Source organism: Hyperolius riggenbachi, chromosome 3, assembly GCF_040937935.1.
Source record: "Hyperolius riggenbachi isolate aHypRig1 chromosome 3, aHypRig1.pri, whole genome shotgun sequence".
NCBI classification, from domain to species: Eukaryota; Metazoa; Chordata; class Amphibia; order Anura; family Hyperoliidae; genus Hyperolius; species Hyperolius riggenbachi.
The window spans coordinates 269615672-269630577 of NC_090648.1; the positions used below are offsets into that span (position 1 = coordinate 269615672).

Consider the following 14906-nt stretch of genomic DNA (forward strand, 5'->3'; position numbering starts at 1 on the left):
CGCCGCCCATCGGCTGGGGGCGGTCGTTAAGTGGTTAATACCAAGTGGACACTATGGCAGATTTCTTGCTTCTCATCACATTATAGTTTCAACCTATATAGAGCCCTCTCTTTTCGCCCAGCAATTCCACTATCTCTTTACCATCATGGCACACCTTATAAAATGACGATTTATGCAAAACAAAAGTGGTAGAAAAAAAATAGAAATAGGGAGTATTGGCATACTGATTAAACAATATGCAAAAGCATTTGTATATTGAGGTGAAAATTGTTCTTGGTATGAAATTGCTTCATGAGAGAGCCGAACACATCAGTTAGCCAACTCAGCATTCCATCATCCTGGAAATGACAGCGGATGAACAACATGCACGTAAAGAGCTGAGGTGTGTCACAAACCCTATCCTCTGTCTGCACAACTATCTTACCCTATTAACAGTTTCCAACTCAGTCTAAACATTCACCTCTACCAGTGTTTCAATCAACACAGGTCTGGCAGTAGTATAGAAATGTGTGTGTGTAAAGCCTGGAAGAAGAAAACTGATATGAAACAAAGTGAGCAAGACATTTGTGAATAAGCAAAAGACATAACATTTATGTTCTACTTGGAATTACTGTACTCTATATATTGCAAAGTTTTCTTGAGAAACAAAAATACGAGGTCATAGTTTACAAGCCTCTGCCACTGTATTTAAAAATACATTACAGTATATAATTATGTAAAGAAACTCTTCTAGAAAGGTGTCATTTACATGACAAGACTTCTTATTTTATATAAAAGTATCTTGTCACTTGGCATTCTTTTTTTCCAATCGTGCAAACTGCTGATTGTTCAATGCAATTATCCTTTCTCTATGGTCAGCTCTAGGGAATGCATATCTTGGCTGGTAAAAAAAACATCCAAATTGTCTCTCAAAAGACTGCGTTTAATTCAGAATGGATTTCATGGAGGGCATTACTTTGTATTTACTTTTGCTTGTACAAGGAGCAACACACAGAAGTTCATGACAAAAGCAGCACTGTATGGTTTTGTGGAATTTTTTTTTTTTTTGCATAAAGAACAAATTTTGCCCTTAAACAATTTCCTTCTGGCTGCGTTTAACTTGCTTCCAAGTCAGATACTTCTTAATAGTTAGTTACGTATGGTCCGATGTTAGTCAAGAAGCAGAAAAGAGACATCAAACCAACAAGCTTTGATTCCGGTGATACCTCTAATGACTATCTGTACAACCATACACTATACAAGCGCCCCCCCCCCTTTTCTACTTTTGTGCATGGCTTAACATGACTCCCCAAAGGGATAAGCATGCCACTGGATCGAAGCATTCATCATGCTTGCATACTGATCTTTCAAGATTTTTCCACCACACAAAGTGAGAAAGCAGATATTTATGTAGGTACAGGGAAACCTCTGGAAAGTCTGAAGAGGACCATGCCTGCAGACTACAAGAGGATCTTGGCAAGCAGAGGTGGTGATGGGGAGGACACAGGTAGCTTCTGGAGTTAGAGGCCTCCCTCTTCTTAGGCAAGCATCTGTTTTTTCACCAATATGTTGACTCAGGTTTGCTTTAACCCTTACTGCTATCTACAATCAGGTCTAAAATGTTCAGAAAAAAACAAAAGCCCTTACCTATGACATCTGTACTGATGGAGGCAAGACTGAACAGTGGAGCCACTTTGCTCTCATATATCTGCTTTCCTTTTTTCTTTCCACCGTATGGATTTATATAAACTAATAAGTGCTTTGGTCTCCAAGCTGAAAGGAAAAGTAAAACAGCCTCAAACAGGATCCTGAACTATTTCTTTCTGGGTCTAGTTACAGGACATCTATTGTGATTTTTTCAGTAGTATTGTGTAATATTACCACCACGGTCAAAATCACAAAGGTCACTTTGCTTTCTGCTTTATTCCCTAACATTTTAAGGTCAGTTTCTCTATGGAAAAAAAGATATTGGCAATAAGGGGTAACTTCAGCTGATTGTTGTTTTTTTTTCACATTTGAAAGTTGCAGAGCCATTTAGAAAGATATGCCATTACAGGACAGGCATTAAAGGGGTTCTTCCGCGAATGAGGAAAAAAATAAAAAGTGGTTCATGAATAAACTATTAAACCTCCTTCTAAAATAGTGTAAAAAGTTTTTTTTTAATTAATGGTTTCATCAATACAACATGTAAACAGTGACCTATCAAGGACTGGGAGGCTAATCCATTTGTTAGGGGTGTTTTTTTTTTTTATTTCTTTTTACAGCCATAACTCCTGCATAAGTAGTTTTCAGTGGTATAACCCACTTCTAGCAGGAATCGTGGTTATAGCCCTAACGGCTGAGCTCCGCTGAGCTACTGAATATGTGTTTACATTGTTGCTAGGCAACCAGAGGCCGTGCAGAAACTAGTTTGTGAAAAAGAGTCATAAGCTGCTGGGAGAATGAAGCAGTCCCATCTACACCATATGTTTCTTTGTCAGATTCGATTCAATTTGATTGGATTCAACCTGCCATGTCCGATTCATGATTCGATTCAATTAGATTCAAATTGAATCAAATCATGAATCGGACATGTCAGATTGAATCAAATCAAATCAATGAATCAAATCAAATTGAATAGAATCTGACAAAGAATCATGTGGTGTAGATGGGACTGATTCATTCTCGCAGCAGCTTATGACTCTTTCACAAACGAGTCTCTGCACAGCCTCTGGTTGCCTAGCAACAATGTAAACACATATTGAGCAGCTCAGCAGTTAGGGCTATAATGGAGATTCCTGCTAGAAGTGGGTTATACCACTGAAAACTACTTGGGCAGGAGCTATGTTTGTGAAAAGAAAGTAAAAATAAAACACCACCCCTAACAAATGGATTAGCCTCCCAGCCGTCATCCGTCACTATTTACATTACATGTTGTATTGATGAAACCATTAATTTAAAAAAAAACAAAAAACTTTACACTATTTTAGACGGATGTTTAATAGTTTATGCATAAACCACTTTTTATTTTTTCCTCATTCGCGAAAGTACCCCTTTAACGCTGTTGTGATTACACACCTTTAATTGTTTAACCATTTAAGCCTTCTGGACGTAGAGGCTACGTCCAGAAGGCCATGTGCGTTCCCGTGGCTGATCGCAAGCTCCCGGCCGCGGATCGTTAGCCCAGGAATTAATGAATCGGGACATGGTGCCCAATCATGGATTCCTTTCCCCGGCAGAAAAAGCGACCACTTCTCTCGGAAGCCTCACTTTTTCTGCCTCTTACGTCCCCGTTACGCTTAGAGTGATGTCATGTAAACAAACTATCTTGTGGCCAAAAAGTAAGACTACATCCACATGTAAAAAAAATAAAAACAAACACATATTTACATAAAAAATTACTATTTACATACCACCCTCCCAAAAATATCCAAATAAAATGTTTAATAAAAATTAAAAAAAAACAATACAATAAAAAAAAAAAATTACCCAAGGGTCTAAACTTTTTAAATATTAATGTAAAGATGAAATATTTCTATTTTTTATTATTATTATAAGCTTGTAAATAGTGATGGATGCAAAACGGAAAAAATGCACTTTCATTTCCAAATAAAATATTGTTGCCATATATTGTGATAGAGACATAATTTAAACGGTGTAATACCCGGGACTATTAGGCAAATACAATACTTGGGTTTTAACTATGGAGGCATGTATTATTTTAAAACTATAATGGCCGAAAACTGAGAAATAATGATTTGTTTCAGTTTTTTTTCTTATTCTTCCTGTTAAAATGCATTTGCAAGTAAAGTAACTCTTAGCAAAACGTACCTGCAAAATAAAGCCTAATTGGTGGCGGAAAAAAACAAGATATAAATCAGTTCATTGTGATAAGTAGTTATAAAGTTATAGGCTAATGAATGGGAGGTGAACATTGCTCGGATGCATAAAGTGAAAACGACTGAAGACTGAAGTGGTTAAAGTGGTACAATTAGCTGAAGTCACCCCTACTGTTAATGGCAATGCCCCACCTCAAAGGCATGGTTGCATAAGACGAAGATTTTAGGGAGTGAAAGCAAATATTTACAAAGCCAAGTGTCCTCTGTGATTAAGACAAAGATATTGGTATATAGTACAAACAAAATATAACATTTTGCACATAGATAGTGCTTTAATGATGTCTGTATGTTTTACCATAAAAATATGAAGTGCAGTACTATGAACATAACAGGTATACCACCACACACAAACACACCTATACTCAGCTACATCCTTAAAAAGAGACACTGAAGTGAAAAAAAAATGATGATATTATGATTTGTATGTGTAGCACAGCTAAGAAATAAAACAACCTCCCTGGCGGTAAGCCCGAACTGAGTTCGGGCTATGCCGCCGGGAGGCACCGCTCAGGCCCCGCTGGGCCGATTTGCATAATTTTTTTTTGTTACACGCAGCTAGCACTTTGCTAGCTGCGTGTAACCTCCGATCGCCGCCGCTACCCGCCGATCCGCCGCTATACGCGTCGCCGCAGCCGCCCCCCCCCCAGACCCCGTGCGCTGCCTGGCCAATCAGTGCCAGGCAGCGCCGTGGGGTGGATCGGATTCCCCTTTGACGTCACGACGTCGGTGACGTCATCCCGCCCCGTCGCCATGGCGACGGGGGAAGCCCTCCAAGAGATCCTGTTCCCCCCGAAGGCGATCGCAGGGGCTGGGGGGATGCCGCTCAGCAGCGGCTATCATGTAGCGAGACATTGTCTCGCTACATGAAAAAGAAAAAAAAACGAAAAAAAAACGTATTTGCTGCCCCCTGGCGGATTTTAATAAACCGCCAGGGAGGTTAAGATCAGATACATCAGTGTAATTGTTTCCAGTACAGGAAGAGTTAGAAACTCCAGTTGTTATCTCTATGCAAACAAGCCATTAAGCTCTCCGACTAAAGCTGAGTACACACGTACGATAACGATCGTTCAAAAACGAACGATAACGACAATCGGAACGATAATCGTGCGTTCAAAAAGTGTGAACGATCGTTTTTGTGAACGATAACGATCGTTATCGTTCAATCGGACCGATCCAACCCGGCGGATTTTTTCGAAAGATAATCGTTCAATCGTTGCAGTGTGTACAAAGATCGTCCGATAACGCATGTTCTTATTGCCTGTCATAACGTCACTTCCGTTTGCGCACGCATTTTTTTATCGTTCGTCGTTCAGTACTTTATACTTATATCGTTCACGTGTGTACACAATCGTTCATTACGAACGATCTTTTCAGTCTAATTTGAATATCGTGTAAACGTCACGAATCGTTCGTAACGAACGATCTTTATCGGACGTGTATACGAACCTTAAGTTAGTCCAGGAGAGGGCTGTTATCTCAACTGTTCCTGGACTATTTACTTTTCCTCTGCTAGAGGAGAGGTCATTACTTCACAGACTGCTCTGAAAGACTCATTTTGAATGCTGAGTGTTGTGTAATCTGCACATATTATAGAATGATGCAATGTTAGAAAAAACACTATATACCTGAAAATAAAAGTATGAGAATATTTTCTTTGCTGCTAATCTTCTAGTAATTATTCATAGTACACAACCAATTCACTAGATTATATTTTTTTTTCCGCTTCAGTGTCTCTTTAATGCTCCATGCAGTCATTATCTTTATAGTTGACCAATCTTTTTGACATTTCCAAACAAAATAGCATTTGTTCTACTTTAATAGGTGAAGCTAAACTTACTCAGTTGATCAAGCAGGCCATTTAGTGCTTGCAACCAGTGGCAACACAAAACTTCATCACTGCACCAAAATGTGACCGCCTTGCATCGCCAGCGATGCTTCTTCATTCTCTGTACATAATGAACTAGATGAAAAAAAGAAATATATATATATATATATATATAAATAAAAAAAAAAGGTTGGGGGGGGGTGTTTAATGGTTTAGGCAAAGCAGCCATCTGCTAAAGTACATTTTATTTCTCCCATTTCAACAGTAACAACACTTCCTAAAAATGAAATTAAGATGAGTACACATTATCCTCTGCCCCCTCAAAATGAGTGCTCTAAAAAAGCTTGAAGAATCACGCTTCAGGAATAAAGCTAACTCTCTTAACCAAATTAATTATCAGAGCCACGGCGCTATAGAAATATTATTGTTCTTATTGTTATAAATCGGGCCCAAGGCAACCTAACTGTGGGTACATCTAAGAGTGATGTGCAGGTACTCTGCAGGAAAATGATGGGGATATTTCTTCTTTGCACATTGCAAGATCTGAACCATAAGCAAATGGAGTGCATTTTTTTTTCTTACAAATTTTGCATACACCTGCATCAACGTAGAATTATTTGTATCTAATTAACAAATACAAATAATTTGTGTTAATGCAGGTTTATGCAAAATTTATAAGCAAATACAAATGCACTCCCTTTGTTCATGACATTAATTAATCTGATGTATTGTTAAATGTGAGGTAGTAGTGATACAACTACACATCAGGTTTTATTCTTACAGCAAAGATGTATGTATATATATATATATATATATATATATATATATATATATATATATATATATATATATATATATATATATATATATATATATATATATATATATATTGCATATAAGTTATGTTCTCTTTTTAATTACAGTTTAAATTAATTAGGAGTTGGAGTCTGTGTATATTTACCCGACTCCAGTCACCCAAAAATTGCTCCGACTCCTCGACTACAACTCCACAGCCCTGCTTTGCCTGATACAACTCTACAACTCTATTGTTACAGGCTCACTCCAATGCTCTTGTCAATGGTATGCAGTGAAAAGAGATGTGCAAATCCCAGAAACCAAGTAGGCAATGCTCATTAACCAGTTTACATCCTAACTACAGTATATTCACGTCATTGCAAATGGATCCTGAAAGCCACCTGATGTGAATATAAGTCACTTTGATTTAATGAGCACGGCAGGCGTGCTAGCACACTCCTGGGCTCATTAACCCCCCTCTCCCTAACTACACTATACCGGCATCCCTGCCATGGGGTCCGATCTCCCCACCACCTGCCTGATCCCCTTTAATTACACCCCCCCCCCCCTCCATGCTGCGATTGGGCAGGATTACAATGTAACAATCTTTACCTGACCTTGTTCCTGCGGCGACTGCGATCCTCTCCCTGCAGTATCGCTGTTAGCCTCACTATGCTGAATGAATCAGGTCTGCGATCCGTTCAGCATAGTGAGGCTGGCAGCGGTACCGCAGGGAGAAGATTACGATCTCCAGTGGAACAAGGTCAGGTGAGAGATTGTGACTTGTAACGCTTCCCTGCGCCTATATCTGCGGGAGGGGGGGGGGGGGGGGGGGGAGAGACACCTAGCATGTGGGTGGTATTTTAATGGGCCACACACCTGGTTATCCCCATAGTGGGGGTACTACATAGCACACAGTTCGCAATCCATGGGGGGGAGGGATACAGGGGCATACACCAGGCTATCCATGGGGGGGGGGGGGGGGATTAAAAACCACACCTGGCCAACTATAGGGGGGAGGGGATTAATGGCCACGTCAGGCTAACTCAGGTGGGGGGGTATACAGAGGCACATCTGGCTACCTGGGGCTCGGGAGGGGTACATCTAGCCAACTATGGGGGGGGGGGTATATACAGGAACACATCTGGCTAACTAGGGGTGGTGGGGGGATACTAAAGAGCCACATAATTGCAGGTAAAGCCAGGGATACAAAATGGAAAAAAGCACCTTTATTTTCAAATAATATATTGTCGCCATACATTGTACTAGGATTATAATTTAAATGTAATAACCAGGACAAACTGGCAAATCAAATGTGGGTTTAATCTACAGAAGCTCTTATTTTAAAGAGACTCCGTAACAAAAATTGCATCCTGTTTTTTATCATCCTACAAGTTCCAAAAGCTATTCTAATGTGTTCTGGCTAACTGCAGCACTTTATACTATCTCTGTCTCTGTAATAAATCAATGTATCTTTCCCCTGTCAGACTTGTCGGCCTGTGTCTGGAAGGCTGCCAAGTTCTTCAGTGTTGTGGTTCTGCTATGAACTCACCCTTCCAGGCCCCTCTCTGCACACTGCCTGTGTGTTATTTAGATTAGAGCAGCTTCTCTCTTCTCTTATCTTTTACAAGCTGGATAAATCGTCCTCTGAGCTGGCTGGGCTTTCACATACTGAGGAATTACAACAAGGGCAAAGCTGTTTGCAGGAAGAAAAGAGCAGCCTGAAACTTCAGTGCATGGGGGAAAGAAACACACAAATGATCTCTTGAGATTCAAAAGGAATGCTGTATACAGCCTGCTTGTGTATGGATGTATTTTTCTATGTGTGGACATACTGTACATCAACCTACTTCCTGTTTTGGTGGCCATTTTGTTTGTTTACAAACAAACTTTTTAAAACTGTTTTTAATCACTTTTAATGCGGCGAGGAGCGGCGAAATTGTGACAGAGGGTAATAGGAGATGTCCCCTAACGCACTGATATGTTTACTTTTGAGCAATTTTAACAATACAGATTCTCTTTAAAGGGAACCTTAACTGAACGGGGGGTAAAGAGTTTTACTTAACTGGGGCTATTACCAGCCCCCTGCAGCAGTCCTGTGCCCTCGGCGCCGCTCTGGAATCCTCTGGTCCCCCGCTGTCACTTAGTTTCGTTTTTGACGACTCACCAGTCGCCGGCCGCCATGCGTATTATTGGACGCATTCACCAATGCAATTAGCGCTATTGCGGACCGCAACGTGTACAAAAATACGCGTTGCCGCATAGCTACGCGTGCGGAATGTGGCAACACGTATTTTTGTATGCGTTGCGGTTCGCAATAGCGCAAATTGCATTGGTGAATGTGTCCAATAATACGCATGGCGGCCGGCGACTGGTGAGTAGTCAAAAACGAAACTAAGTGACAGCGGGGGACCAGAGGATTCCAGAGCGGCGCCGAGGGCACAGGACTGCTGCAGGGGGCTGGTAATAGCCCCCGGTAAATAAAACTCTTTACCCCCCGTTCAGTTAAGGTTCCCTTTAAAATATAATGGCTTAAAACTGAGAAATAATAACTTTTTTACATTTTTCTCCTGTTATTCCCTTTAAAATGCTTATAAAGTAAAATAATTCTTAGCAAAAAGTATCACCCAAGGAAAGCCTAATTGGTGGCAAAAAAAACAAAAAAAAACAATGTATAGATCATTTACGTGTGATAAGTATTGATAAAGTTATTGGCTAATGAATGTGTGGAGTGTGAAATGCAGAAAATTGCTCTGGTTTTTAATTTATGTTGTAGGATAGAATAATAAGTTGGTACATCCATATTATGAACTTACATTAGCATTTAAAAAACAAACAAACAATCAAAACAACAGATATTTGCATATGCTATCCGTTACACGTATACTATCCATTATACAATAACAGACAATGCACACTAAAAGAGAAATAGTGGTCAGGTGGTTACCAGTAAATGCATGGGGTTTACACATGTGCTTCCACTGCATGCCATGATAGTACTTCTCATCAATCTCTGCGTCTCCAACGGATACAATCTCTGCTACAGGGACAACATGACCACCTGCAAAAAAGAAAAGAAATGCAACAGACCCAGATGTTACAAGTCACTAACTTCTGATACAGTAAACTATTTTTTCCGGTTCCTTGGAGTTTGCTATAAAAGGATTCTACTGCAAAAAGAAAAACACTGGGCACAAACGTCCTGCTGTAATGTGTCTCTATTAGAGACTGAATACATGAATTAGAAAATCTAGATACTACAAATAAGAAAACAGATAGCAGGCAAATCCTTATTATCATCACCCATTATATATAGACATGCATTTAAATTCTATTGAAAAAAAAACAAAAAGCAGCAACAACAACAAAAGTCCTTTGCCCTCCCTCTCTCACAGACCCCATGTTATACTTGGAGATTCGAGAACTTCCAGTGATAGCCTGAAGTTTCTTCGGTCTGTGTCCCTTTCAGTCTTGGAGGTTGCCAGGCCTCACTGTAACTTCTGGAAGGAGATGAGGTACTCACATTCACTCTGTCCCTTCCACACTGACTGAAATGAGGAATAGCCATCAGCACCACAGTCCACTCCATGTCATCAAGGCAGGGGTGTGGTTTTTGGTGGGTGATTTGCTCGGGAAGGAAGGGCATGGTTGATTTTGGGACAATCAGGGTGGGAATTAGGACTTCATGACTGACTGTTGGAGCCATGTGATACTGTAGTTGAATACCCTCAGAGGACAATATAGGATGCAAAGTTTAGGGTTCCGTGCCAGTTAAGAGGGATGGTATAAGGAAATAAATTCTGGAAACGAGCCTTAAAGTGTACCCAAGGTAATGTGTGTCCTGATGAGATAGATATATGTATAGATGTATAGTGCCAAGCATACATATACCCAGGCTATGTTCATGTTCTTCTTTTCCTGCCCGAGTTAGCTATTTAGCTATGCAAGTAACATTTTCTCTGCAATCAGGACCTAGTCCGACTGTGGCGTAACCCTTACCGAAAATGGTCAACAGTTCACACACTTTAGCTCTGGCACATTTACACTGTGTGAATGACTATTTTTCCTGCAACACAATACAAAATTTAACTTAGTTTAGCTTTTAAAAAAAATAAATAAAAAAAAAAACTGTGGGATTCTTAAAATAAAAAAACAAACAATTATATTATCAGCTTGTTTTTACCTCAGGTTTCCTTTAAAATTATGGATAACTCATAACCACATTAGGACTGCAAACAGAAAAAAAAACACAATGAAGTCCTTTTAAACTGCAAGCAATCAAACGAGTACTTTATAGGCCCAACTACCAACATTATGATGCCATATTTACATTGCAATATAATCAAATTCATATACCACACTTCAAATTATTACGGAAATTCCTGTTGACAATTAAACTAATAATATTCTGAAGACAATTTGCTTTTAGTAAAACAGGGGGTTAAGCATTACTACTCTATTCATTTCAATTATCCTTACTGTGGTGGAGAACATTCCACCTACTGTGAAGACTAAAATTAAATAAGCAACCATAATTGAATCATACAATGTGATTAGGCTGGCTAAGTAAATCTAGATTTGCCAACACCAGATAGACAAAGTCCTACCGGCTACATTTAAATACAAAGAACGTGTAAGGTAAAAAAAGGAGTATCAAACCTTCAAACACGCATTCACTATAGACTATTTAAACTACATACAAACATTTTTTTAATTGAAACTGAGCAATGGCATCTACTTTAGGCAAACCTGAAATCGAGGAAGCCCTTCTATAAACCAACATGGGAACAGAAGCTTACTCTACAAGGTCAAGAAATGTGCTACATATAGTTCACAAGCCTCTGAAAAGTGTGGAATACTAATTAAAAGCAAAGAGTTTTGAAACACAATGATACCATTTATTGGCTAAAGCTGAGTACACACGTACGATAACGATCGTTCGAAAACAACCGGACCGATAATCGTGCGTTCCAAATTTTCCAACGATAGTTTTTTTGGACAATAAAGACCGTTATCGTTCAATCGGACCGAACCAAGCCCGCGGATTTTTTCGAAAGAATCATTCAATCGTTGCAGTGTGTACAAAGATCGTCCGATAATGATTATCTGTGGAGTAGTACGCATGTTCTTATTGCCTGTCATAAAGTCACTTCCGTTTGCGCACGCATTTTTTTTTCCGTTCGTCGTTCAGTACTTTATACTTATATCGTTCACGTGTGTACACAATCGTTCATTACGAACGATCTTTTCGGTCTAATTTGAATATCGTGTAAACGTCACGAATCGTTCGTGACGAACGATCTTTATCGGACGTGTATATGAACCTTAACTTAGAGATAATTAAAGAGTAAGCTTTTGGTTAATAATATGCCTTCGTCGAACTTGGTTCCTGACAAAATGTGAAAAACGCAGCTTATGTATACTGGCATACAGAGGAGAAACATTCTTTAGCAAACATAAATAAATGTAATTAGATGCCTTAACTGTTACTTCAGGAGGCTTTCCCAGGCATCCTGTCTCAACCTCCCTAGCGTTCTGGACGAGCTAGGCTCGTCCAGAGACGCCGGAGGCCACTGCTCAGGCCCTGCTGGGCCAATTTTAATACTTTTTTTTTTAAAACACGCAGCAAGCACTTTGCTTGCTACGTGTCCTACCCGATCGCCGCCGCTCACCGCCGATCTGCCGCGAAACAGGGCCCCCCCCGCAGACCCCGTGGGCAGCCTGGCCAATCGCCGACATGCTGCGCTTTGGGGTGGATCGGGAGTCCCTGTGACGTGACTATGTCGATGACGTCACTCCGCTCGTCGCCATGGCGACGGGAGAAACCCTCAAGGAAATCCCGTTCAGAACGGGATTTCCTGACGGGCATAGGCGCCAGCGGCGATCAGAGGGGTGGGAGGGATACGGCAGGGAGGGGGGTATTATGTAGCTAGCGCTAGGCTAGCTACATGATTTTAAAAAAAAATATTAGGTATTAAAAACTATGCGCAGCCGTGTGGCTGCGCATAATCGAAATGCCCAGCAGGTTAATTTATCAGATCCACAGTTTCCTACAACATAAAGCAGACTCTAGTGATGGGGAGACATTGTAAACCCCGCGTTCAAACATGAATGGGCTGACTACATGCACCATTAGTTCATTAGAACTGTGGCATTTAAAACCATCTTACCAGCATATGAAATAAAATAAAATGAATGGCGACAGTAAACATCTTACCAGCATATGAAACAAAAAAATTAAAAGATAGAAAAAAAATTGTGGCATTTAAAGAGAATCTGTACTCTAAAATTTTTACAGCAAAAAGCATACCATTCTATTCATTATGTTCTCCTGGGCCCCTCTGTGCTGTTTCTGCCACTCTCTGCTGCAATCCTGGCTTGTAATTAACAGTTTTAGGCCTGGAACCCACTGAAAACCGCAAACGCAAAACGCAACCGCTAGCGTTTTGTCTGAGCGGTTTGCAAGCGGATTCATGCGCGTTTTGGGTCGTGTTTTGCAACATTGTATTTTTTTCCCCAGCGGGTGCCTAGCGTTTTGCGTTTTGCGTTTTTATCCTGATTGGTCCTGTGAATTATTTTTCATTTTGTTACAGTGTGCTGAACCGCAAAACGCTAGCAAAACCGCTCAGTTTAGGTTTTGCTGAGCGTTTCCGCTAGCGGTTCAATACTTTACATTGAAGCGCTAACGCTCCCAAAATGCTGCAGGTCCTGCGTTTGCGTTTCTGGGAAACGCAAACGCTCCTGTGGAAGTTGCCCCATCCATTAACATTAGCCCAGCGTTTTGGCAAACTGCTAGCGTATCGCAGTGCTGCCAAAACGCTGCCAAAAGCGCTCCTGTGGGTTCCAGCCCTTAGGCAGTGTTTACAAACAAACTAACCAGCTTGTGATAGGCTCACATAAGCAGAGTGTGTGAGTCATACAGAGCCTGCAGGGGGGCCTGCAGAGGGTGCGTATCGCTTCTATCCAATCACAAGCAGCCCTGCACATTCCACACATTCCGGCCTTAAACCGACAGAGCCGACAGATGAAAACAGATTGGATCATATAACAGAGAAAACACAGCCGTGTGCAATTAGGAAAGGCTGCAGAAAGCCAGAGCACATTAGAACAGGCAAAATAACTTATAGGATAGAAGAACTAAGGCTGAAAATTTTGTTACAGAGTCTCTTTAAAACTCATCGTACCAGCACAAGAAGTTAGAATCCTTGTTTAAACCATCTTCTACAATTTTTAACCAATGTATAAATGTGGTTTCTTGTGTTACTCACTTTTTACGATTTAAAGCCAACCATTGATACAGTGACGAGACAATCACTTAAAAATGTGTCCAGGTAAACAAATGTGTGGGTATTGGGAGATCAGTACCCTTTTTCTGCAGTTAATAGTGAACCTGCGGTGTGGTGTTTCATGCGATCACGTAGAAGTTGTCTGGTTTCTCACACATAAATTCCTTTGGGGCATTTTGCACACATGATCAGGTATACCAGACTAGATGAATATCAGGAAAAGATTCCTTCTACTTTGTATTCCTATTGTGTACCTGGTATTAGTATCCTTACGGTGGAATGCATGTGTTTACAGGTCCCACACCTTTTCCCTCGGCAGGGGAATGCTCCCTTCTGTTCTGGCCTATTTAAGGCACTCCTGAAAATCTGTGTAAGATTGGGTGGGTGTCAGAATGCTAAGGGGGGGGGGGGGGGGGGGGGTTTCAAGGAATATCTTTCTCAGTCTCTGATCTTTGTGAAGAACAGGATGAAGTTCTTTTGCAATCTTTCTTAAAGGGAAGGTTCAAGCAAGATAAACAAAATGAGTTTCACTTACCTGGGGCTTCTACCAGCCCCATGCAGCCATCCTGTGACCTCGTAGTCACTCACTGCTGCTCTAGTCCCCCGCTGGCAGCTTGTCGACCTTGGAGGTCAGCGGGCCGCATTGCGTAATTTTTTACGCATTCCCGCTAGTGCAGGAACATTAACACATACATTTTTACGCATTGGACTAGTAATGCGAAAAAATGTATGTGTTGAAGGGAAGGTTCAGGGAGGGAGGTAAAAAAATAAAAATCAATATCCACTTACCTGGGGCTTCCTCCAGCCCGTGACAGGCAGGAGGTGCCCTCGCCGCCGCTCCGCAGGCTCCCGGTGGCCGACCCGACCTGGCCAGGCCGGCTGCCAGGTTGGGCTCTTCTGCGCTCCAAGGCCTGGCACTTCTGCGTCCCACGCAGCCGCGCTGATGTCATCGGACGTCCGCCGGGCTCTACTGCGCAGGCGCTGAACTACTGCGCCTGCGCAGTACAGCCCGGCGGACGTCCGATGACCTCAGCGCGGCTGCGTGGGACGCAGAAGTGCCAGGCCTTGGAGCGCAGAAGAGCCCGACTTGGCAGCCGGCCTGGCCAGGTCGGGTCGGCCACCGGGAGCCTGCGGAGCGGCGGC

General features: G+C 41.4%; 1 protein-coding gene across 4 annotated transcripts in view; it reads right to left on the minus strand.

Annotated features, from left to right (window-relative positions):
• Positions 1-14906, minus strand: part of LOC137563628 (ceramide kinase-like) — a 122672-nt gene that overhangs the window by 70505 nt on the left and 37261 nt on the right. For all 4 annotated transcript variants that reach the window (XM_068276321.1, XM_068276320.1, XM_068276322.1 and 1 more), the window contains 3 exons: positions 9425-9538; positions 5695-5817; positions 1627-1752 (listed from right to left, as the gene is read on the minus strand). In XM_068276321.1, coding sequence (XP_068132422.1) covers positions 1627-1752; positions 5695-5817; positions 9425-9538 — 363 coding nt within the window. The remainder of the gene's footprint in view (positions 1-1626; positions 1753-5694; positions 5818-9424; positions 9539-14906) is intronic.